We start from the raw sequence: 22,833 nt of genomic DNA on the forward strand, positions 1-22,833 counted from the left end.
CGGGATTTCCTATCCCATTTGTCTGTGTTTAACTTCAGGTGCCTCACCCGTACATCAGTGTTACGGTCAACTCTCTTCTATCACAGAGACTTGTGTTTATGCTTTCTAGCCTGGTGCTTGCATTTATCAGGATGACATTGGTGACAGGTGATTTTATGGCATCTCTACCAGCAGTGCTGCTGCTGAGCCAGTAATTACACCTATGTTTTTGCCTTGCCCACGTGTTGGCCATGCTGCTTGACTGCTGAATTTGCTCTTGCTGTTTTCAGATTGCTTCTCCAGTTTTGAAAGGTAATTTTGAATGCTACTCATGTCCTTAAAAGAGATTATGATCTCTCCTGTTTGATGTTTTCTTGATAGCAGAATGGGAATAAATATTTAATATCCTGAGTGAGGAGGGCTGGGTCTCTTAGTTATCCTGTTGTGGCACAGAGACTGTTTCTTTGTAATTTATGCACTATGTTGTAGAGGTACATACCTTTCAAGGACTCTGATCTTATTTGGGTTTGGTGGGTTTTTTTGAGTTTCAAATAATGATTGCTACTTCTGAAGGCGGCTGCACAAATAATTTTGTAGCCAGTGGAATGGGCAGGACCAAGCAGAACTGACGGAGCTGGCCAGCCTGCAGCAGGGATCTCACGGAGTTTCTTGGCTTGGAGAGCTGGATGTAGACACAGATAGGGTGTGGATGTCACAGCTTGCTGTGGCGCACAGCTGATGGGAAGTGCAAGCACAGTGCTTGTCCTGGTCATTACTGTGTTACAAAAAGCCATGCAAGTAGAATTGAAGGGGAAAGGGCTTACATATTGCTTCTGCAAGTGCTGGTTGTTGTTATCTCAAAGTGTGACTTTATGCTTCAGTAATAGCAGTGGAGAGCAGCTCACAGCATGCAGTGCATTCTAAAATGGGCTAAGTTAGCAGTGTAAGTCTTCTATTAACTCACATTAGAGTGAACTAAAGAGGTTCTCTTAAAATAGCTGTGGAATTACAGAACTGTACTCTGAGACAGCAGCAGTACGTTCCTAGCCATGGGGTACTGAGAAGGAAGGGAAGCATTATAGGACCTGCCAAAAAGAAACTTCTGTTGTTTTTTCTTTTAGGAAACCATGTTAGATAACATGGCTGAAGAAGGAAGCGTGCGCTCAGTGCAGGACACTCCTGTGGAGACCAGCAGGCTGCAGGAGGGGGCCACGTGCTGCCCCTGGGCTGAAAGCATGACTGCGCAAATCGACAGGTTGTCTGGGGAGATGACAGCTCTCCACAGCCAGCTGGACAAGCTGGTAGCACGCCGAAGGTCTGCCTGGTGTCAGAAGGTGAGCTTTGAGGTGGCCGTTGCGATGGGAAGCAACTTCTCACATCCTTTATTTTTCAGCTCTCTCGCTGTGTCCCGTCTCAGGGCAGCCTCCCTGTTGGTGCTCTGTGTCAACCTACAATTGCTTGTCTGTTTATGCCCACAGCATGCCAGGTGCTCTTTCAAACACAAAGTAAGCAGGTGTCCCAGAGAGGCAGTGTGCTGAAAACAAAGTAAGTGTTCTTGCATTTGGAAGTGAAGGCATCAAAGGATAGGGGTTACAGAGGAGAGAATGAGAAGAGGAAGAAACTGTGGCAGCCTCTGGAGGGGACACAGGCAGCAGGCTGAAAGCATCTGTAATAGTTGCAGCAAGAAAAATACAAGTTAGGTATTCGCAGGGAAAGGAGGGTGTGAGAAGCCAGAACTTGTCTTCTTTCACTGAGTTAGTCTTTGAAATGTCTGATGGGGAAAGGAATAAGAAGGTTTTGAAACCTGTGAAGTGAGAGAAGTGCAAGTTTTGGTGCAAGAACAGACTGGGTGTGGGAGGTTGGCTGAGGAGGAAGGCAGGTGATAGGAAGGAAATGTACGTGGTGTTCGCTAGCATCAAGATGGAGGGGGGGGGACGGGACACAGAGAAACAGCCAGAGGGGTACTGGGGCATAAATAAAAGAGCTGTTAATGCAGATTTGGGAGATGAGTCTGAATATTAGCATGCTGACACAGGGAGAAGATGCATTGAAGATGCAGGCGTAGAAAGTAGCTTTTTTTTTTTTTTTTTTTTTTTTTTATACAGTCATAAAGGGGAAAGAAGGATTCAGAGAGTCTATGAAACCAGTTAATGGGAAGGAAGTAAAAGGAACAGTTGGGTCAGGTAGAACACTAACAAAACTCTCCGTGTCACTGTTTTGAATCCATATTAACTCATAATTGTTAACTTTTTGGTTTTTTTTAGTTTGAAGTGTGGGTAGTTGGGATTACAGATCAACTGCCAGAATGAAAGGTAACAGATATTTGCTCAAGAGTTCACAGGAATCTGGCATGGGAAAAAATGTATGGAGAAAAACTGGATCACTCTCTTCTACTGTAAGAATAAGGAGCCAGTTGGGCTTGGTTGGATAGGGGCAGGCATGAGGTGCTGCTGCTTCATACTGAGTGTGCAATCCTCCCCATGGGGCACTGAGGATATATTAGCAGCACAAGTGAGTTCAGAATCTGTTGGTTACGTTCTTTGAAGAGGAAATCCACTAAAAATTATCCAATACACAAATGCAAATTATAAGCTTGGCAAGTTGTGGGATAAAAATCTTTGCAGGCTAAGAGAATATTCTGAAGTATCTCCAGTATATTTCCTTTGATCTTGCAGTCTTCTCCAGGCACTTGCTGTCAGTCACAGGGGTGCTGGTCATGCAGGTCTCTGGTGTGGTCTGGCTTAGATGCTTCTGTGGCAAAATGGAGATGAATGTTGCAGGACAGCTCAGACTTTGAAATTAAAAAGTAAACTTCCCACTGTGTGATTTCCAATATGCTCTGACTCCGTTTATGTATAACATTATATATGCCTGTTAAATATGATGTAGTAATCACAGTAACTTTTTATGCTTTAATTTGGAGATGAAGTCCAATAACGTTGACAAACGAATGCTGCACAGTGCATTGAATTAGATGCACTGATTGTTTTTGAATAATGTTTGGTCAAGTTCCACTATTTCTGAGATTCACAGAATGTCATTTGATTGCATAACTGTGGGAAACAAATGGAGTGTGTCTTGGTGTGTTGTTAAAAGGATAGTTTATTGCAAGTGCTTCCTCTTCTGCATCCCCCAGAACAGAATTGTTTCGTAATGCTGCTACGTGACAGCATTTTGGAAAGCCTGGAGGTCAGATGACTCTCCATTAATCCTCTTTAAATCAACCCTTCTTTCTGTCAGCCAAGCTGTCTACGTGATGCTTTCTGCCTGCAGTCTGCCTTTTTCCCCCAGCCAAGATGCTTGCTGAGTGCAGGCTGCTCTATCAGTTGTGTCCCCTTCAGTCCTTTCACTGGAGAAATAAGCTTATCACATCTTTCCTTCTATATTCTTTTTTTAGTCAAACAAAGAGAAGTTCCAGCGAGCGGTAGCTGAAGTGGTCATTATCTCTAACTTTGTATCTTGTGATAGTGAGGCATCTGGAAATTATCTTGGCTCTCACAAGCATGTCCATATGAGGGACAGTAAGTTTTATTATAGCTGCTGTGCCCACTGTGTTGTACTTCATGAGAACCGTGATAATCCACCAAGTAATTATGTTGGTTGTTAGCAATGCGCCTGGTGTCTGTGCCAGGCAATTGAGTAGAAACTATTCCAAAGAAATGAGGACATGTGATTAGATGTGATATTCTGGGGAAGAGACAGCCACAGTTTTTAAAGAGAGGAATCACAAATCTAAAAAATCTGCTGGAGCTCTCGGAGAGGGGACCACTGAGCGTGTGGGCAAGGGAGGTTGGGTTGGCTTGACCCACTTGCATTTAGAAATGGTATTTGATAAGGTTCCTGAAAGGATTCTCAACCAAAATAAACTGCCCATGTGAATGTGTTTCCTCTGACCCTTGAGCAAACACAGCAGGAAGAGGAGAGCAGGCATCTGTGATCAGTTTGCACAGGGAGGCGAAGAGCAATGGGCACAAGTGAAAGAAGCTCAATCACGCACAAAGCAGCAGGAAAGGATCAAGGACCCTCTTAGAATGATAGAATGGCTTAAGTTGGAGGGGACCTTAAAGATCATCCACTTCCCAGCCCCATGGGCAGGATTGCCAACCACCAGATCAAACTGCTCAGGATCCCGTCCAACCTGGCCTTGAACACCTCCAGAGATGGGGCATCCACACCTCTCTGGGCAGCCTGTGCCTCACCACCTTCTAAGTAAAAAAATCTCTGCCTAGCATCTAACTTGAATCTTTTAGTTAAATCTTTTGGTTTAAAGCCATTCCCCCATGTCCTATCACTATCAGACTGTGAAAAGTCAATCCCCTCCTGCTTCTAAGCGCCCTTCAAGTACTGGAAGGCTACAGTGAGATCTCCAGTACTTTTGTGGTTCTGAATAATTAAGTGATAAAATGTCAGATAAAATAGGATGGGAGATAAATGGGAGATAAAAATGCATCTGAAGGAAAATCATAATTTTATGCCTGTTTTTGTGATATGGCCATCATGTCGTGTGAATGAGTTCTTGGGGTTATAGTAGTAGTTCTTGTGAAAATGTCAGTGGTCACAAGTAGTAAATTAAATCCTAAGAATTGTAAGCAAGGCAAAAGAAACTGAAATTTAAAATATTTCTATTGGTTCTGGCACAACGTGTGCAGTTCTGGTTGTTGTCTGAGCTAAAAGAAAGGCGTGATTGAGCTGGAAAGGCATAGAAAGGGGAAGTGATGATGACCCAAGCTGTGAAAGGGCTTCTGTGCAAGGAACATTCAGCTGGTTTAGGGCTCCTTGCTCTCCAAGAGGCAGCGAAGGGAAATATCGCGTTGGAGCAGGAGCAAACAATTGTACTGTTCTGCTGCTCCTTCATCCTCACGACTGGGCAAGTTCATGAAGAAAAAAATCTGTTGTTAAGCAATGAATATGGAAAGTGTTCTCTGGCCAAGGAAGCCCTTCAGCCAAAAACTGCTGAAGTTTAGAATGTTGTGTCTTCCAGTGAAGTATGGCTATGTATTTGTCTAGTGCTGAACTTCTCTTGCTACTGGGTGCTGAGCTGTGTTGCAGACAGGCTGCTGGGTGAGGTGGGCTTTGAGGGGTCTCTAACATAAAAATGGAAAGACTACAGTGAGATAGGAATTTTCAAATACAAAGAATACAAGTTTTCGTGGAGGGAAGAGAATGGGACAAAAATGTGCTTAAATCACAACACAGTTCTCATTGCATATTAAAGAAGTAATTTCCTCGGACCCTCTACAAAGCAGGTTATGCAAATATCTGTCAGGGATGACTGAAGAGGAGCTGGACCTGCTGTACGACTGTGGTTTGGGCTTGAAACCTGAATCTGTGATTGACTGATGAATTTAGACAAGGTAGAGGTATTCGAGGTGTGTTAATGTCAGAGCTATGCTATGCCACAGTGTCTGGTTTGCAGCACTAAACACAACTGCTCATTATTCAGGATGAGCTATCAAGGCAGGATATCCGGCTTTTATAAGATTAATAATTTGTACTGTGTGCTTCTAATAGAGAAAACTATCCATCTTTAATCTTCTAAAATTAAGTCAGTTATTTTCCTCAGAAAAGCATTTTCTTTTGTTTCTCTGCCTGCTCCCAGCTCTTTCTTTTTTTTCTCTCCAGTTTTGTGCTTGGAACGACCCTGAAGCCATTTCCCTTTCAAGGACACTGACTGAAGATTACTGAATGTTGCTATGGGATTTGGATGATTCGTGAAACCCTGATTAATATGACATTTTAACTGATACCCATCTGCAGGCAGAATTGTGTTTGGTATCTTGGAGGAGAACAGGCGTAAGACGTACCTGTATGGGCAGAGGTGTGATCTGAATATGTGACTTTCTTATAGTTAGCTCTGCTCTTTTCTGTTCAGCTCTATTCTTTTCCATTCAGCCCTGGGTAAATAATCGCTTCTTCTTGGATGACATTTTGGTTGTTAAGCTTCAGAAATGCTTTTCTGCTTGAAAAAAAATGTAACTGAAAAAGAAGTTGTCTCCAAATTTGAAAATAGATCTTGTTTGTTTGTTTGCTCCTTTCTAAATATTTAAAATATTTATCCTCTACTCCTCTGATTGAGGGGCATCTTGATTTCACGTTGAACATTCTGTATCCAGGAGCTGGAGAAGCGGGTGCCTGACTCCAAAGGAGGATCCTCCTCAGTTTTAATCACATAAATGCTCACCTGCTACTGAGCTTCTTTTGGAGCTTGTGATATTGTAATGTGGTATCTTGGTGTTTGCTAGGATTTAAAAACAAGCTAGACTCCTTTCAGGTGATGGTGTGAGGGAGCTTACTCATATAAGCATCTCTGAAGCATGGCTGAGAGAGAATCAGAGCCATCAAACTGAGCTTGAATGTGCTCCCTCCATGTTTGAGCCCTGCCCAGAAGTTCCAGCTGTGCTGGGCTACCCATGCCTGAGCACAGAGCACTGGGAGCTGATGGAGGAGCTGTGGTCCTGCTGCCACTGCACGGTGAGGCCTAACCTGTGTGAAAACCAAGGCATGGGCAGTGCCTGGTGGGGAAGCAAAAATAACATTTTCCTGCCCCTCTGCACGGCTGGTAGGGCCCAGTTTGGTGTGTGCTGGCTGCCCAATGTGTGCCCAGTGTGTTCCCCAATGCAGGGCCATGTTTGCTGCAGCCCGAGGCACAGGCTTGTGGCAAAGCAGCAGCTGAGCTCTTGGTGGAAAGCACTCCGAAGCTTTGTCAAGAGCTCTTTTTCTCTTTGAAAGCAAATTGTTCCCGTTTCATCTTGTCTATTTTTGCTGTTTATTCTCATTCTCCGGGCTTTCTGCTAATATGAAGATATCAGTGCAGCGAGTGGTTAATAATTACCCAGGCTGTGGGGATGCAGGAAGCGGAGGAGTGCTGGGGATGGTTGGGAGCAGTCAGCATATTCCCTGCCCCAGTCCCAGAGTGTTGTTGTGTTCCACTTTGAAAACCTCCATCTGGAGCATTGAGCAGCTGTCAGTGGAGCTTTTCATGCAAAAAGGAATTGAAAAACTAGCAGGGCCACAAGAGCAGCTTTTGGAAGTGTATGGTTGGCTGGGCCCAGATGCTTGCGTAGGGAAGGAAACCCAGAGAGATCAACAGAAGCATCCATCAAAGGGAGCAGTGGAGGACATGGACGGGAGGGTGGCAAGGAGGGATGGGGCTAATGGCTTTTATGTGTAGTTTGTATTTCGTTAAACGTAGGATTACATTTGCTGCTGATGGAGCTGCCAAGGTATTATCAGATTTAGGTTATTAGAAAGCATAGACCTGCTGTAAGCAGTAGGGAGTAAGATGTTTAAGGGATGGAAAGCTTCCCCTATGAGGACAGGCTGAGAGAGCTGGGGCTGTTCAGCATGGAGAGGAGAAGGCTCTGGGGAGACCTGAGAGCAGCCTGTCAGGATCTACAGAGGGGTTATAGGAGGGAAAGGGGCAGAATCTTCAGCAGGGTCTGTGAAACAGGGCAAGGGAAATGGTTTCAAACTAACAGGGGAGATTTAGATTGGATATAAGGAAGAAGGTTTTTACAATAAAGGCAGTGAGACACTGTCACAAGTTGCCCAGAGAGATGGTGGGCTTCCCATTCCTGGAGATATTGAAGGTTGGATGGGACTCTGAGCACCTGATGACTTGCAGGGGAGTTGGACCAGATGTCCTTTAGGGATCACTTCCAACTCATATCATTGTATGTTTATGTGTGTGTTCTTTTTTTTTACTTATGTATTTTGTTGTGTTGCTTTGTCAGGCTTTTTTATCAGATTTCCTAACAGATCAGGCTGCTTTCTTTTGGTAAGTGCCCATGGATGCTGGGTGAGACCCAGGTGACAGTTCCAGGAGGCGCTGAGCTCTGCCCTGTGCTGGAGGGAGGAAGAAAGAAGCCGTCTCTGTGCGTCTCTATTCTCCCCAGCAGGATCTGATGTTTGCATTAGACCCAAAGCCCTTAGTTAGCCTGGCTCAAGTAACAGCATGGGGGAAGTTCCTGCACGTGAGCAGAGCTGGGAGGTTTTTAAAATCTTGTTTGCTTCTGAGAACTTCAGCCCATTACTCAGATTTGAATAGTCAACGCTAAGCTTGCGGCATACAAACAGACGACGAAGATAAGTATTTATTCTTTGTTTGCAGATGTAACTTGCTGTGCAGATTGCTGAATGAGTGCTGAACCATGTGAGAAAGACTCCGTAGCAGTTGCTAAATCAGCAAACTGATTTCAAACACACAAAAACTGGAACTGAAAGTAAATTATCCCGCCTGACATTTTTTATGGGGCTTATATATTCTAAAGGACTCCAGCTCCATAGGGAAGACAGAAACGTTAAAAACTAAAGTGCTGTCTCCTGTTCTGCGTGCAGAACTCTGGGGTTTGAAGTGTGGGTGGAATTTTGTCTGGTTTCCCAAAAGATGCAGTTTTCCTTTCCTTATCCAAAATGCAGAATGTGTGCTCAGGTGACAGGATCAGTTAAGGCATAATCGATAACCAGTGTTGATATTTTACGTGTGTTATTTACTGACGTGTTGGATACCGACCACGGCAGTGAAACATGCAATAAATGCACCCAAAGAATTATACTCCAATAAATTTTAGATGAGCTTTATTTAACAATAAACTGTAAAAAAAACCGCATCCCAACGAGAGAATGTGTTTTGTAGCCACTGTAAACGTTTTAGTGCGTTTTTTAAGAAATAAGTGTAGCACTTATGTTTTCACACTGAAAAGCACATCAAACATGGACAAAAATTGGGAATGCCTACAGGGTTCAGATGTGCAATGTGTTGTGATGGTGGCTCCCAGCACTGCCTTTATCTATTGAATGTGAAAAGCTGTAGGGCTGATTGGGCAGGGATCTGGGGTCCCTGTGGCCACCAAGCTGCTGGGTTTCTGGAGCTGAGGCTGTCTGGTGCAAGGTGAGCCATGGTGATGCATCCTCCTCTATCAGGGTTGCATCCTGGGGGCGTTTTCCTGCCTGATGGAGACCATCTTAAACACTGCAACTGGTGGCTGTATTTTAGGGCAGCTCTACCTGGAGCTCTTTTAGTGTGTTTTACTGAGCTTTTCCGAGTGGGTTTTTGGGACAGTAATTTCCAGAAGGTATCTGGATTGCTTTTTACAGCTCGGGGCAGACCATCAGGATGAATTCTTCCTCCACCAGCAGAAGTTGTAAGTTGCATATTTCACAGCACTGCTTGGTTTTCAAATGAGTTGATAGGAGCTTGGTGCTTTTGGGAAAAAGGCTGTTTGTATTTTCTTTTTTTCTTAAAACCTTGGCCTCGTCCTCCCAGCTGTCTGCCCTGAAATCAAGGGTTCTTGATCATAAGAGAAGAAAGTATCTAACTCATTTCTGTGTCTGTCCCTTGTGCTTGTAGAAGAGCTGACATAAAAGTAATCTGTAATTTAATATTGTCAGATCTCTTCTTCCTAGAGATAAATGCATCTAAATAAGGCTTCAGTGCACATCTGAGTTCAGAACTCACTACCTCTAGCCGTTTGTCTCATCAGCTCTTTCCATGCTGTGAGAGATGTCAGACTTTTCCCTTTGCAGGCTGTAGCTGAAGGGCTCACCCTGTTCCTCCTGCCAGCATCACGGTGGCCGTTCAGGCAGTTTTGTGCCCACTGCAGCCACTTCTCACCAGCAAAGCTGTAAGAGAAACTCCTTTAGCTGAACGAGTTTTTGGAGCAATGGCTTTCAAAAGCTTTTTCACTGAAGCTCTGCAGATGTTTTATGCTGACAGATCTCCACCTGAGGGTTAGCGCTTATTTGCCTCATGCCACTATTGTGTCGGGTTGCTGGAGTGAGCTTTGCTTGCTCAGAGAGCACAAGTCCAAGAAGCTCTGTGTCCTGGGGTGGCTGTTTTCATGCTGGACAGAGTGATGCAGCCCTTCTCATGTAGCACTGGAGCCCTCCAAGCCCAGCAAGTCACCTACATCTGAGAAAGTATCTCCTATCAGCAGTGTTTGTCTGCTGCCCGAGATAAAAATTGGGAAGAACAAATTGAAAAATAAGTGAGCAATTTATTACATGAAGCAATACTTGTCTGCTGCCTTCCTCTGTAATTTGTCGCTGTCAGTCTTTTCTCAAAGAAGCTCCGCAGCCTTTTTGCAAGTGTCTGAATTACTGAAACTGACGTACTGTGGTCTTCATTTAGTACTTTTTCATGTGCATGTTACTATATGCATTCCTGTGATCTTTTAATTGAATTCAAAGATTTGAATAGTGTAAAGATAAAACTAATTAGAAATAAAAGGCTAGACGGGGTTTTTCTGGTTATTGTAAGTTCTAAGGACTTAGAATTTGGAGGCAGAAATTATTCCCCTTGCACACTGAGAACTGTGTGCCATGTGGGATTTTTGCAAGTCTGAACTTCATCTCCCTGTGTCACTGATGGAGAGCCTGCAAGTGGAGCCATCCCACCTTCACAGTGTAGTGGGACCATTCTGGGGGGGTTGCCTACCTTACGAGAAGCACCTGAAGAGGTTTCAATAGTCCATTTAATGTTTGGGGATTTGTTCCTGCCTGGTTCTGTCATCAGAGTTGCTTCAAATATCACATTTTGTCTTTGATTCCTATCTGCTTTCCTCTTTTTGAGTTCAGTATTCCTCTGAAGTTAAACACTGGCAAAGCAAACTGCTCCTACTAAAACCCAACTAGCAGATAGTTCAGAAAATAGCCAGACAACAGGAAATGTTCTCCTGGAGAGGCTTTCAGCCCTGCCCCCTTGCTGCAGCCCTCAGGTATGTCCTTTAACCATCCCACCCCACTGCAGCCCACGCAGCCCATAGGCACACCGCTCAGCAGCATCACAGTTTGGTTGCTTTGGGGCCTAAGAGGATTAGTTTCCCTCTTGCTTGTTCCTGTGCAATAGATAATTCACAGGCTCAGCAAACAGGCACTGCACTTATCGCTTATGTGCTTTTGTGTTTCGCGCTGATATTTGCAGGTTTACTTTGCATTTTCCTGTAAAGACTCTGGAAAATCTTCCTGGCATTCCTTTCCTGGTCTCTTAGGCCGGTGTCCTTTTCTGTTTTCTGAAGCTTGTGTGATTTTTCTGACTCCTATCAATGTGGTATTTTGATACGTGATGCCAAATACAGACTGATTTGATTCTCTTTATTAAAGAAAAAAAGTCAACAGAAATGTGGTATGCCTTCATGCAAGGTCAGGGTCTGGTTACTACTGTGTGAGATTATGCTGTAAGAAACAACTTTTTGTTGCTTTGCTTCCTCACCACCATAATGCTTTCTATTAGAGAACAGCATGGATGCTGTCCTGAAGTCTTATGAAGTACTTTGTACTGCTGAGTGTACAGTGGGGGGAAGAAGGCACACAGCAGCTGTGCCTGGCCAGACTCTCGTGTTTGTGCTCACTGAATGCGGCTAAGCATGTTTGTGATATTAAACTTGTATTTGTAGTTTCTTCCCAGAGGTTTCCTCCCTCAGCTAAAAGCTGGCCTTCTATTGCTGGATAAAGTAGGTACATTGCTGCTGTGGCTTCCCTGTCAATTTGTTTTGCACTGACAATAGGTGTGCCTGGGAGCTAGCATTTGAATAGAGAATGTCTTGCTTAAAATGCATAAGATGGAGATGTATACATTCCTCCCTAATTGCAGGAAATTGCAAATCCGGGCAAAATTTGGAATGCAGCTGCTTGTATAATTACATCTCCTGCCAGTTGCTGTAGCTCAGCTTTACAACCTTTCTAAAATGTCTTCGTAGTTTGTGGTACAAATAATGCATGCATTAATATTGCTTTGATATCCCCTCTTTTGGGTTATTCTCCTTCATTTCCAGAGGCCTAAGCTGTTTCTTCTTGCTGAACTCATAATGAATGTGAGAAATCAGTAATTATATTAAGGAGAAATGTCGCTGCTGGCTGTTTGTTAAGCCAAAGCTTTGAGGTTTTTAGAAAGAAATACCTACGTGTGCACAGATTCAGGTATGGGTTATGTGCAAACCCATTTCTGGCTTTGTGAAATGGGCAGTGGGCTCACTGGAGAAGTGCTGGATTACTTGTAGCTAAGTGGTACTGTCTGCTACTGGTCATCCATTGAAGAATAACACATAGGTGGCCATTCTGGGCTTAATGAAATGAGTTGGTCTCACACCACTGTCACAATTGCAAAGTGATTGAAGAACTGGATAGGATTAAGGGAGGGGTAATGGAGGAATTATTCTGTCTCTCTTTTGGAGAGGTTGGAGAAGTGGAATTGAACCAAGACAAAGTTGCTGCTGGATGATGATCTGTAAGTTCCTAGGCAGAAGCGGCGTTCTGGAGGCACAAGACTTATTTTAGGTGAGAAATGGCATAACAAGACCCAGTGGCTGAGGCAGAACTTAGTACAGAGATGCACGTTTTAAGCCATAGGTGTATTTTACTGCTGAAATAACATTGTGATAGAGTAGGGTTTTGATCAAGTGGAGCTTGTGTTTAAGAAAAAAGTGTGTTTCCAAAGGAGACCCCATAGCTTACCAAATGCAGTAGAACACAGCCCAAATTACTGGGTGAGATACCGCAGCCTGTGTTATGCAGAAGGTTAGGCAACTTAAGCACTTCATTTTAGCTTTAAATCTGTAAATGCATGTGTGCCTTGCTATTAAATGGGCTATTTCAGAAGAACATCATGTCTCTGTGTGTACAATCAAGGATCACACGAGAAGAAGGGAACCTCATTTAGGCAGGGCAGTGTGGGAAGCGTTCAGCTGTTAAAACAGAAAATGATGGTTTCCAGGGCTTTTAACTGGTTATTCTTCAGGTCGTAGAAATTGCTGCAGAAAATTAAAAACCTTGAAAGCTTATCATAAAGAGGCTTGATTCAATGAGACAAGTTTTATAGAGCTGTGGTGCTAACTCTATGACTTCCTTAGAGGTTTGAAATTACATCTGGGCAAGTTGCTCTAAGGTATGAATTGGAAATTAGAATAAGGTGGGCTTTTTTGTAGTAAAGCACCTGCTTTACTTGGTGTTGTAGTGTTTCCAGAATACCTTATTGCAGACTGCTGTTACTGTATTCTTGTCTTTCTGTATAAGCAGCAAGTGCCTTTATTGAACACTGGGGGTCTGATTTTTTGGGGGCAGGTGCTTTTCAGCAAATGTTTGAACTTTGTAGGGTGAAAGGTATCAGGTTATTTTTGCCCCAATTGCAAAAGCAGCATGGCTTTGGTCGCTCGGATATTGCATCCATTCACATCTCCTAATTTCCTTTTGCTCCCCAGCCCAAAAGATGAGATCTGAGGTTTTGCTGTTAGTTCCTGTGGCTCTCAGCACAAGCGGCTTCCTTCAGGTGCATCACTGAGTGGGGGGCAGTGTGTTCCTTTGCTTTGTGAGGCTGCTTTCAGGTTGCCACGTGAGGTGGTGGCATCCAGCATTGGGAAGATTGCCACTTCGGTTAGGTCATTACTGGAAAGGACTTAAATAATGCAGTGTGGTTACCTAGAGGTTTCCCAAGATCTCTGTGGGATGCTGTGCATTTTGGCAAAGTTCTGTCCAAGTGTGTTCATGTCCAGCTTGCTGCTTAGCAGAAAAAGAACCATTTTTTGCATCATTTTCACTGCACTTCTCATTAGCAGGCTGTTAAAACTCTTATGAGGCGGAGCGGCCTCTTGGGGATGTTTGAGCCTCATAGAATGAGACACAGCTCTGGGAAGCTCATTACCAGCAAGGTGGAGGCAAACAGGAGGGAGTGGGGAAACCACAGCAATTAGTTAGGGCTGAGTTTTGAGCAGCGATGAGATAAATGGATTGCATGACTTGAGCAGCTGATGAAAGCAGACCTCTCGCAAGGTGGGTCGTGTTCTTGGAAGTGGGAAACGTGGCAGGCTTTTTCAACCCTCAAACACAGAAGAACAGCACTTTTCTGTGGATTCTTAAGTGTGTGTAAGTGCTCTGTTGAAATTACAGGTGTGCTGAAGTGTTGTGAGCTGCTAACCGAATCAGTGCTAGCTCCAGGGCAGAGGATGTGTCAATAAGAAGATGCTGCTTTCTTATCAGCTGATTCCCTTTAGTTCAGTGTGGCTGTTCTCAAAATGCACCAGGTCCCTTTGGGATGAGGTTGGCTCTGTGCAAGTGGAAACATTGATCACTGAGTTGTATTTTATTTGGTGCGGGTGCACAGCACTTGTCAGACAGTGCTGTGTACCTAATGGGGAATTCAAATTCCAGCTGGTAGATTGAATCCAAAAGGCAGAGCTGTGGGATAGGAAGGGGCAGGCACGAAATGCTGAGGCTCCTAATCCTTTACAATATGTTTGTTTAATATAAAGTGGTCTGTTGAGATTGTTTTGCCGTGTGGAATAATCATTATGTGCTGACTAATGGGAGACAGCAAGCTGTTAAAGAGCATCAATTAACCATACAGGAGGGATGTTAGTGATTGTTTTCACAAGTCTTCAGGATGTGAAGAATAAAGAACGTTACTGGAAGGCAACCCCCAGAGATTTTTAGCTATTCAAATCTACAAAGAGCAGAAAGTTTGTGAAGATGTATGGGGTTACAGAATTTACCTTTACCAGGAAGAGCAATGCAAAGAATAAATTGAACTGGCTCTCCAAATTGCCCTGATGTGACAGGAATAGCACTTTGCTAAACTTATCCTCTTGTTTCATGTTCATTAGTTGAAAATTTTCTTACTGAATTCATCTAACATCATTGTTCCAGGAAATGTTGGTCCTCTTCACAGAAGACAGCATGTGCAGTGCCTTTCTGATGCTGTTTCCCTGGCTGCTGTCCTTGTCCTTACCTCTGCTATTGCTTCAGTACAGTAATTCCTACCTCAGCTGTTTCTGCAGTGAGTTAAAACTCAGTGCACTTAATGCTGAAAGGAGTGTACTCTTCCATCTTGTGTCTTGCTCCATGGGTAATAACATTCTCCACCTTTGGCTGGTATGAAAACCTACGTTTCATTAGCAATACCTTATGCATCCCTAGTAGCGTTCTGCCTGAGTTTAATGCAAAAAAATAAATAGCATTTTGTGGACTCTGTTTGTGTGGTGATTTTGTTCTGCATAAGACTTTCCCCATCCTGCATTCCAGTGTTAAATCCACTCTGTGCAAACTTCACTTTCCATTTCTTTAATTCAATTTTGGAAATGGGGAGTGCAGATAACATGGAATTTATTTTTTCTGTTTTGCTTCTTCTGAGTTGTTGTTAGAGAACTGAGCTGCAGATACTCTTGTAGCCAACAGTGAGAGGTGCCCTGGGATTCAGCGGGGATTATGATAAAGAGAGACCCTTGGTTCTTGGACAAGGGCAAAGATAAACTTCTCTCTGCTTCAACTCTATTCAAATGCTTTAATCAGCAGAGGTCTCCTTTAACAGATGGCTCTGCATCGATAAAGCCTTTAGCAAGTTAGGAAAAAATCAGAGCAACTTATTTCTTTTCTGACTTGATTGATTTTCTTGATCTTTGTTGAGGGTGGGGAGGGATAATGCATCAGAAGACTCTGGGGAGGATTAATTACTTGGCTGCAAAAGACATGAAGATATTCTGATAAAAGACTTGGAATGAATGAATGAAGCCCTGGCTGGGCTGGTGTCAGTGGTGGAGTTTAGCAGTGCCTTCAGCTCTGACTGATCTCTGTTGTTTCAGAGGGATACCAAGTATCTCCCAGCTTACAGAGAACTGGTCAAAGCCCTAGCACATGAGATACCAATATCTTAATGCAGACCTGTGGATTTAAAACCCCGAGGAGGAGTTCAGCTTCACTCCTGGCCAGGGATGGGAGGAGTGCAAGGGATGTCATTAGTGCCAAGTTGACCTGATCTGAGCTTTGGCCAAAGGATTCATCCTTGGAGCAGCAGTGGAGCATTTCATGGTTCATTATCCTCACAGTCTGTAACAATGTCTTATTCTGAAGCTGAATATCTAGTTCATGTTTCCATCCATTTGATCTTCTTATTCCTTTGTCAGCAAAGTCTGGTCTCTCACCTCTATCTTTTTGACTTTTAGGATCTAAAACAAGTTATGTCTCTGCATGAGTGAAATAGCTGGAGCTCTTGAAGTCTCACAATATAAGGCATGTTTTCTGGGCTGTGAGTTGTTGGGTGACCTGCCTTTGAATCCTACTCTGTTTCCTTTTGGTTTGAAATTTCACTGTTTTTCAGCTGAGCTGATTTGGCAGCTGGCTGCCGTCACGGAAAGCTGTGAGGCTGCCTTGCCCATTGCTGCCAGGTATGTGGGCCTGCTTGTGGCCCCAGCCCTGGTGCTTTCCACACCATGCAAGACCTGCTTGGGCTTGGTAATGCAGCAGAGCATTTCTGCTGGGCTTGTAGAAGTTGATGGGGCTGATAGAGATGGCTGATAGAGCTGCAAGAAGGCAAAACAGTGCAAAAGTGGGGCAGGGAGAGGGCCGCTCAGTGGACTGCCCAATGCCAGGCTCTGCCCTTCCCAGTTCCATCCACAGCTCTGCAGCCATCAGCTTGCATTGAACTCCACCACCACCACATGATGTGCCGTTAGCCCAAGAACCATTTCCCTGAAGGCCTCAGCAGGGAACCTCTTCTTATGAATGTTTCCCCACTGACAACTACGTTTTGAGATGAGTCACTGAATTCGTGTTTAATCCACTTGTGAAATTGGCAAGGCAATTACCATCTTCCAAGTTCTTCAAATCAAATTGTTAGTGAGCATTAAATAAAATGCTTTGGAGAAATCCCAGTATATACAATTGCTTTTATCCAGACTACTCTGTCACAAGAAAAGCTTTGTTTTGTTGGGCCTATCTTCAGTGCAAGTGTGCTGCCTGTAATTCATTTTGTTCTTAGCCTATACTTCTTCGTCTCTGCTTCATTATTTTTGTTTTACTACTTGTTACCCGTAATGAGAATGAAGGAATTGCTAGCTTCCAGTTGCCACCCCTCCTTTCTCACGTTGCCAAGTACAGAAAGCATTTGCAAATGGAAGGAGTGCTGTTAGTCACGAAGCAGTTAATCAGTTCTGACAACACGGTGGTGATGAAGGTCACTCTCCTGGTTCCCCTTTGTGCTCTGTGTTGTGAGGGGAGAACACGGAGCCCTCGTGTGTTAGTCATCAGGTCAGGGAGTGCAGGGCCAAGCTGCCAGCAAATGACCACAGGCAGCTTTTTGGTCTCTGCTGCTACCTGATAGAAAGCACGTTAGCTTAATTCATTTTTTGCTGCCGTGCACTTGAGTTTACTCTCAGTTGGCTCCTGTTTCTTTGGTACATTCCAGTCCAAACAGGACATTTGCTGTTGTTTCCTGGTATGAGGAGCTGTTCACAGAAATTTACCATACTCTTCTCTTTTTTTTTTTTTTTAATCTCTACAGGTGAAAACAAGAGAGGAAGAACTGCAGAAAGAGGACTTCTCTGCCAAACTAGGAAAGATAGAGGAATCAGTGGAGCTGAAGCTACTAGATCTTATGAACCACAGTGCTCCAAACAGAACTAGAATGCACGGGTCATGCAGGCTGGTGTTTAGAAGCAAACATTCTGCCAGCAAAACAGGCTTTGGTGGATCTGTATCTAAGGAACCCGCTCCAGCTGTCAGTGCTACAGAGGTGATCAGAGAACTGCGGATGAGAGAGGCCAGCCTACAGAGAGAGCTGAAGCAGCTGCAGGATGAGTGCAAGCAGAGGTTGGATGGAATTGCAGAGAGGTTGGATGGAGTGATTTGTATCTCTCCTTGAAGAGAGAAAGCTGGACTCAGAAGAACAAAGGAGTGGGCTTATTTGATCAGAACACACTTGTGCGGTTTGGCATGGCGGAGTGCAAGATGAGGAACCAAATGTGAGCTTTGATAATCAAGCCTGGGAGCAGTGACTTGTTTCTGCTTTGTGACTTGCACTGGGGCCATAACCTTTGTGGTTCTGCCTGCAGTCTCTTTATTGCTAACCTTGCCAATTAAATTCTGCAGCAGGCCTTAGTGGGAGTGTGCTTACATCTCCCTTTTATCTTTTAGATGTTTAGTTCTTCTGCCAAGCACTGGCTCTTCCAGAATGCTCATCTGCTAGACACAGCTTTCTTTGAGGCTGCAGATTGGAGTACTAATTGCATACAACATTTTCCAGCAAGTGGAAGCATTCATTAGTCAGAAAAATCCAGGTACTGGAGAACATACAAAGCACCAAGGCTCAGAAAGATTGGGAAAGTGTGCTATTTTTAATTCTGCTGGTTTGCATATTTGTGGCAACCATAAGGCAGCCACTGTAAAGAAAAACAAATGCCTAATAATAAATAAAGCTGCATGCTGACTTCATTTGCTGGTGTGATGCACTTCAAGTAATGAGGTTCTCAAAGAGAGCAAACTAGAAACCCGCTCACCAAGTTATGAGTCACAGCGAGACAACTTATGGGTCTACTATAGGAAGTTTCTGTAAGATAAAAGTGTGACCCTTGCTTCCATGCACGAGAAATCTTCAAACTCTTATCCCTGAAGGCTTCTTTCCCTAGAATATGCAAATGCTTTTCACTTGGCGTGCATTTCCTGCCCTTTTCTGCTTTGTTCTCACTAAAGAATCATAGAATGTTTATATATGCTAGCTGTATGCTTTCAGGAATAAATAAAAGGGAAAGAAAATGGTTTGATTTCACTGTGAATTGCTGCGAGCAGCAGGCTTTCCTTGGCCTGGCGTTCTGTCTGCTCTTCCAGCTCATGGTGCTGATGGCTACTCTTGGCTCCTGCCTCAGCTAAATGTGAGCAGCCTTTAAGGATCTTCCCAGGCACTGGGTGTGATTGCTGCTCTGCAGGTGGTGATGCACAGGTGGGAGCAGATGGGCAAGGCTCAGGTCTTCTGGATGCTTCAGCATCAAATTCAGAGGCTTCCAGACCATGCTTACCTGTAGCACCTGCACATGCAGTCTTTGCTAGAGCAAGTGGCAACAGATACGTTGTTGGAGGGCTGTGTGTGGGGGGCTGGTTTGCCCTGTGTTCACCCATCGTGGCATGGTCAGTCTAATATGGGCCAGCTTTCAGACAAGCTGTCTCTTTCTCAGCACTTCCTATCTCCTTCAGGTTTGATACAAGGATATTTTCATGTTGCGTTGCACTTGGGTTTAAAACATTGCTCTCAAAGGATTTGTTCTCGTGGCACGTGCACCAGGGCAGGGTGGGTAAATGTTCTTTAGCTGGGAGAGAGCTCAGATTTCTTGAATCATAATCATAGAATGGTCTGGGTTGAAAAGTACCATAACAATCACCTCGTTTCAACCCCCCCTGCTATGTGCAGGATCTTGCTCGTGGTTTGCTTAGCTGGAGCAGGAGGTGATTGTCCCCTGTGCAACTTCTCAGGAAGAGTGGTGAGGCACTGGAATGGGCAGCACAGGGAGGTGGTGGGATGACTGTCTCTGGAAGTGATCAAGAGACATGTAGATGTGGTACAAAGGGATACTGTTAGTGGGCAATATTGGTGGTAGGTGGGCAGTGCGGCTGGATGAGCTTAGAGGTCTTTTCCAATCTTGGTGATCCTGTGATTCAATGATTCTTATCAGGATTGTCTTCATGCTGTCTGCCACAGTGCATTGTGCTACCATCCACTTAAACTGACAGTAGAAATCATGAGCTGACTTATTTCCTAATACTGAATATCTGTCAGCACTCAGCACTTAGTGCAGTGTGTTTCAGTGTTCATCCAAGAATCCCCTTCCAGCAGAGAGCAGAGCTGGCAGTGTGTGTGCCCCTGCTTGGCTCCAAAGAATTATTTTTCTCTTTGGTGAACTGTACAAATGATGGTGCTCTGCAGCTGCACAGACGTGCGTATAAAATTTTCACCATGAATCATAGACAGCTGCATTTATGGTGTGGCACAAATCAAAGTAACAGGCATCCATGGCCTCAAGCATGCACGCTAAGTATAAGTATTACTTCATGAAATTGGAGAGCGTTGTAAACAACCCCCATCAGATCAAAAAGTAGAGATGTGGGCTGTATTCCCACCAGGGTGGTGTGGAGGTTGCCATCCATGGATGTGTTCCAGAACCGTGGAGATGTGGCACTGAGGGATGGGGTCAGTGGGCACGATGGGGATGAGTTGGTGGTTGGACAGGATCATCTTGGAGGTCTTGTTAAGGAAGTGTTTTTAGGACTTTGCATGTGTGGTTTCCCATTAGGAACTAATGGCAAAGTTTTTACACAAGGTGGTGATGCACTGGAACAGGTTGCCCAAGGAGGCTGTGGATGCCCCATCCCCGGAGGCATTCAAGGCCAGGCTGGATGTGGCTCTGAGCAGCCTGGTCTGGTGGTTGGTGACCCTGCACATAGCAGGGGGTTGAAACTAGATGATCATTGTTGTCCTTTTCAACCCAGGCCATTTGTAATTCTCATGCATGGAGATGTTAATAGGAAATGCACAGTTCAGTGCATTTCTCTGATGCAGTTGGTGTTTGCTTTCCCAAACTTGCTAGGAAAGCGGAATTGGCCATAAATACATCATTGGCTGGTAACTCTGGCTTGCACTACATGGCTAGAAATATCCCTTCCCAAATAACTGAGCATCAGGCAGCTTGCAGTCAAAACAGGAGGTTTGCTTTGCAAAAGGCAAGCGAGGCATCTGCAGTCAGTGCTCCCGACAGCACTGCGCCTGCTGGTAAATAAGGGCTGCAACCTGTGTTTAAAAATAAGAGCTGCTGGGAGTAGCGATTTCCAGCATGGAGTGTTTTGGGTTCCCTGTGGGATTCCTCCAGCAGTGCCTGCGGGAGGATGAGCTGGTGGTGGTGTGAGTGTGTCTGCCTGATCCTGCTCACTGCTCTGCTCCTCAGCTGCTTGCGGGAAGAGATTCAGTGCTTGCCCTGTCCTCTTTTCCTTCTGGACACAGCTCCTTTGGAGTATGGTGAGTCTGGTTCCATGTCCTGTATCCTTGTGAGTATGGGGAGAAGAACCCAAGGCTGGTGGACCCCTGCCCTGCCACCCCTGAGGCTCGGGGGGTGCCTGGGCAGGGAAGAAAGGCAGGGGAGAGCCTGGGTGATCTTTGAGCTCAGAAGACTTGGGCAACTACAGGCTGGTGAGCCTCACCTCTGTGCTTGGGAAGATCCTGGAGCGGATCCTCCTGGAAGACATGTTAAGGTACATGTGGGATAAACAGGTGATACGAGACAGCCAGCATGGCTTCACCCAGGGCAGATTGCCTGGCCTTGTCTGGTGGCCTTATGTGATGGAGTGACGAAGGGCAACTGATGTCATCTACCTGGACTTGTGCAAGGCCTTTGACACAGTTCTGCACCACATCCGTATCTCTAGACTGGAGAAGTATGGAGTTGAAGGCTGGAATATTAGGTGGATAGGAAATTGGTTGGATGGTTGTAGCCAGAAGGCTGTTGTCAATGACTGTCCACGTGAAGGCCACAGATGTGTGGTGTCTCCGAGGGTCCATTGTGACCAATGCTTTTCAGCATCTTTATCAACAACTTTGATAGTGGGATTGAGTGTATCCTCAGCAAGATTGCTGATGACACTAAGCTGAGTGGTGCAGCCGACACGTTAGAAGGGAAGGACGCCATCCACAGGGATGTGAACACGCTCAAAAAGTGGGCACAGGAGAATTGAATGAGGTTTGACAAAGCCAAGTGCAAGGTGATGCATTTAGGTTGAGGCAATCCCAGTTATGAGTACAGAGTACTCATTGAGAGCAGCCCTCAGGGCCAACAATGGCAGCAAAGGCACCCGGACAATAAAACTCGATGGCAAGTTATTTACTTGGCATTGCTGTGTCTGCCAAAAACAATATTAATTTTGCCTTTCAATGAAAGGAACGCTCTGCTGATTAGCCACAGGGGCAGCATTTGTTCAGGAAAGCAGCTTTAATGGGTCTGTACATCATGCTGTAACTCATAGTGCCAGGCAACAGGAGCTCCTGTTGCATGTATGTGGCTGTGGCTGTGGCTGGGGGGGGATGGCTGCACTCCAGGGCAAGGAAGGAGCGATGGGGTTCTGGCTGCTTGGGGTAAGCTGTGCTCCGTTGTGCTGGGAGGTGGTGATGCACCTTAGGATTTGTCTGCAGCCCCCGCTGCTCTGAACATCCCTCAGCCTCACTGCATGTCAAATGGAACGGACTAACAAAATGGATTAGGCTCTCAGCAGTGTGTTTGGTGAATGAAGCTCTCACCTCCAGATATTCATCTGTGCTAATGATGCTCAGGACTGTGCTGGAGAGGAGGGGACCTGAGGATCCTGCTCTGCTGCAAGCCGAGGTGCAGAACCCTCCCTGCATGGGTCCCTGGAGGCATGGGCTCTATGTGAGGTTTGGGTGCGGATCTCTTGGGCCTGGGAATGGTTAAAGTCATTTGGCTCTGGGCTTGCTACGCAATTAGTCATTGGGGTAGCGCAGCTTGATGTCACTGCTGTTTCCATGGTGATGGGAACAAGCAGGGAGGAGTGTGTGGATGAGAGCATCCCCAGCCCAACACCATGGGTCTGGCCTGGGAGGAGCGCGGTGCACGGTGGGTTTTGGGGCCACCCTATCGTGAACGTCCCCATCAGCTGGTCCCACAGCCCTAGTCCTGGCCCCTTGTTGGCTGCCAGGCATTGCACAGAAATGATGGCAGAAAAGACAGTAGATGCAGGGCAGAGGCATTGTCCCATTGCTGGTGCCAAAGAATGGATTCCTATGACCTACAGCCTGCAAGGAGAGAGACATGACAACCTGCTTGTTAATGACAAATGCCATTAGACGTGATATGAAATACACGGCCAGGTGAATTATGGCCTGGCCTGGGTCTGATTTACAGCACACCAGTTACTGCAGGCTATTTATTCTACTTCCACCTAAGTGCCAGGTTAGCCTGCTGCTCCTCCCAGCCACACAATGCAGCCCTTGGAGGAGCAGGGCCAGGAGCTGTGTGCATGCTGGGGCACCCTATGGCACCCTGCTGTGCCCTACTCACATCCCAGGCAGGTGTCGGGGTCGGTCTGCTGCTCTTCCACTCA

At 45.2% G+C, this 22,833-nt stretch overlaps 1 protein-coding gene across 1 annotated transcript in view; it reads left to right on the top strand.

Annotated features, from left to right (window-relative positions):
• The window catches only part of TEDC1 (tubulin epsilon and delta complex 1), a 64,259-nt gene extending 45,765 nt beyond the window's left edge, over positions 1-18,494 (top strand). Inside the window, exons 7-8 of the mRNA XM_042873140.1 lie at positions 1,101-1,313; positions 17,243-18,494. Of these exons, the coding sequence (XP_042729074.1) occupies positions 1,101-1,313; positions 17,243-17,602 (573 nt within the window). The 3' untranslated portion in view covers positions 17,603-18,494. The remainder of the gene's footprint in view (positions 1-1,100; positions 1,314-17,242) is intronic.
• The last annotated feature ends 4,339 nt before the right edge of the window (positions 18,495-22,833 follow it).

Source organism: Lagopus leucura, unplaced genomic scaffold (assembly GCF_019238085.1).
Source record: "Lagopus leucura isolate 7727_CA_CO unplaced genomic scaffold, USGS_WTPT01 Super-Scaffold_100009, whole genome shotgun sequence".
Lineage (NCBI taxonomy): Eukaryota > Metazoa > Chordata > Aves > Galliformes > Phasianidae > Lagopus > Lagopus leucura.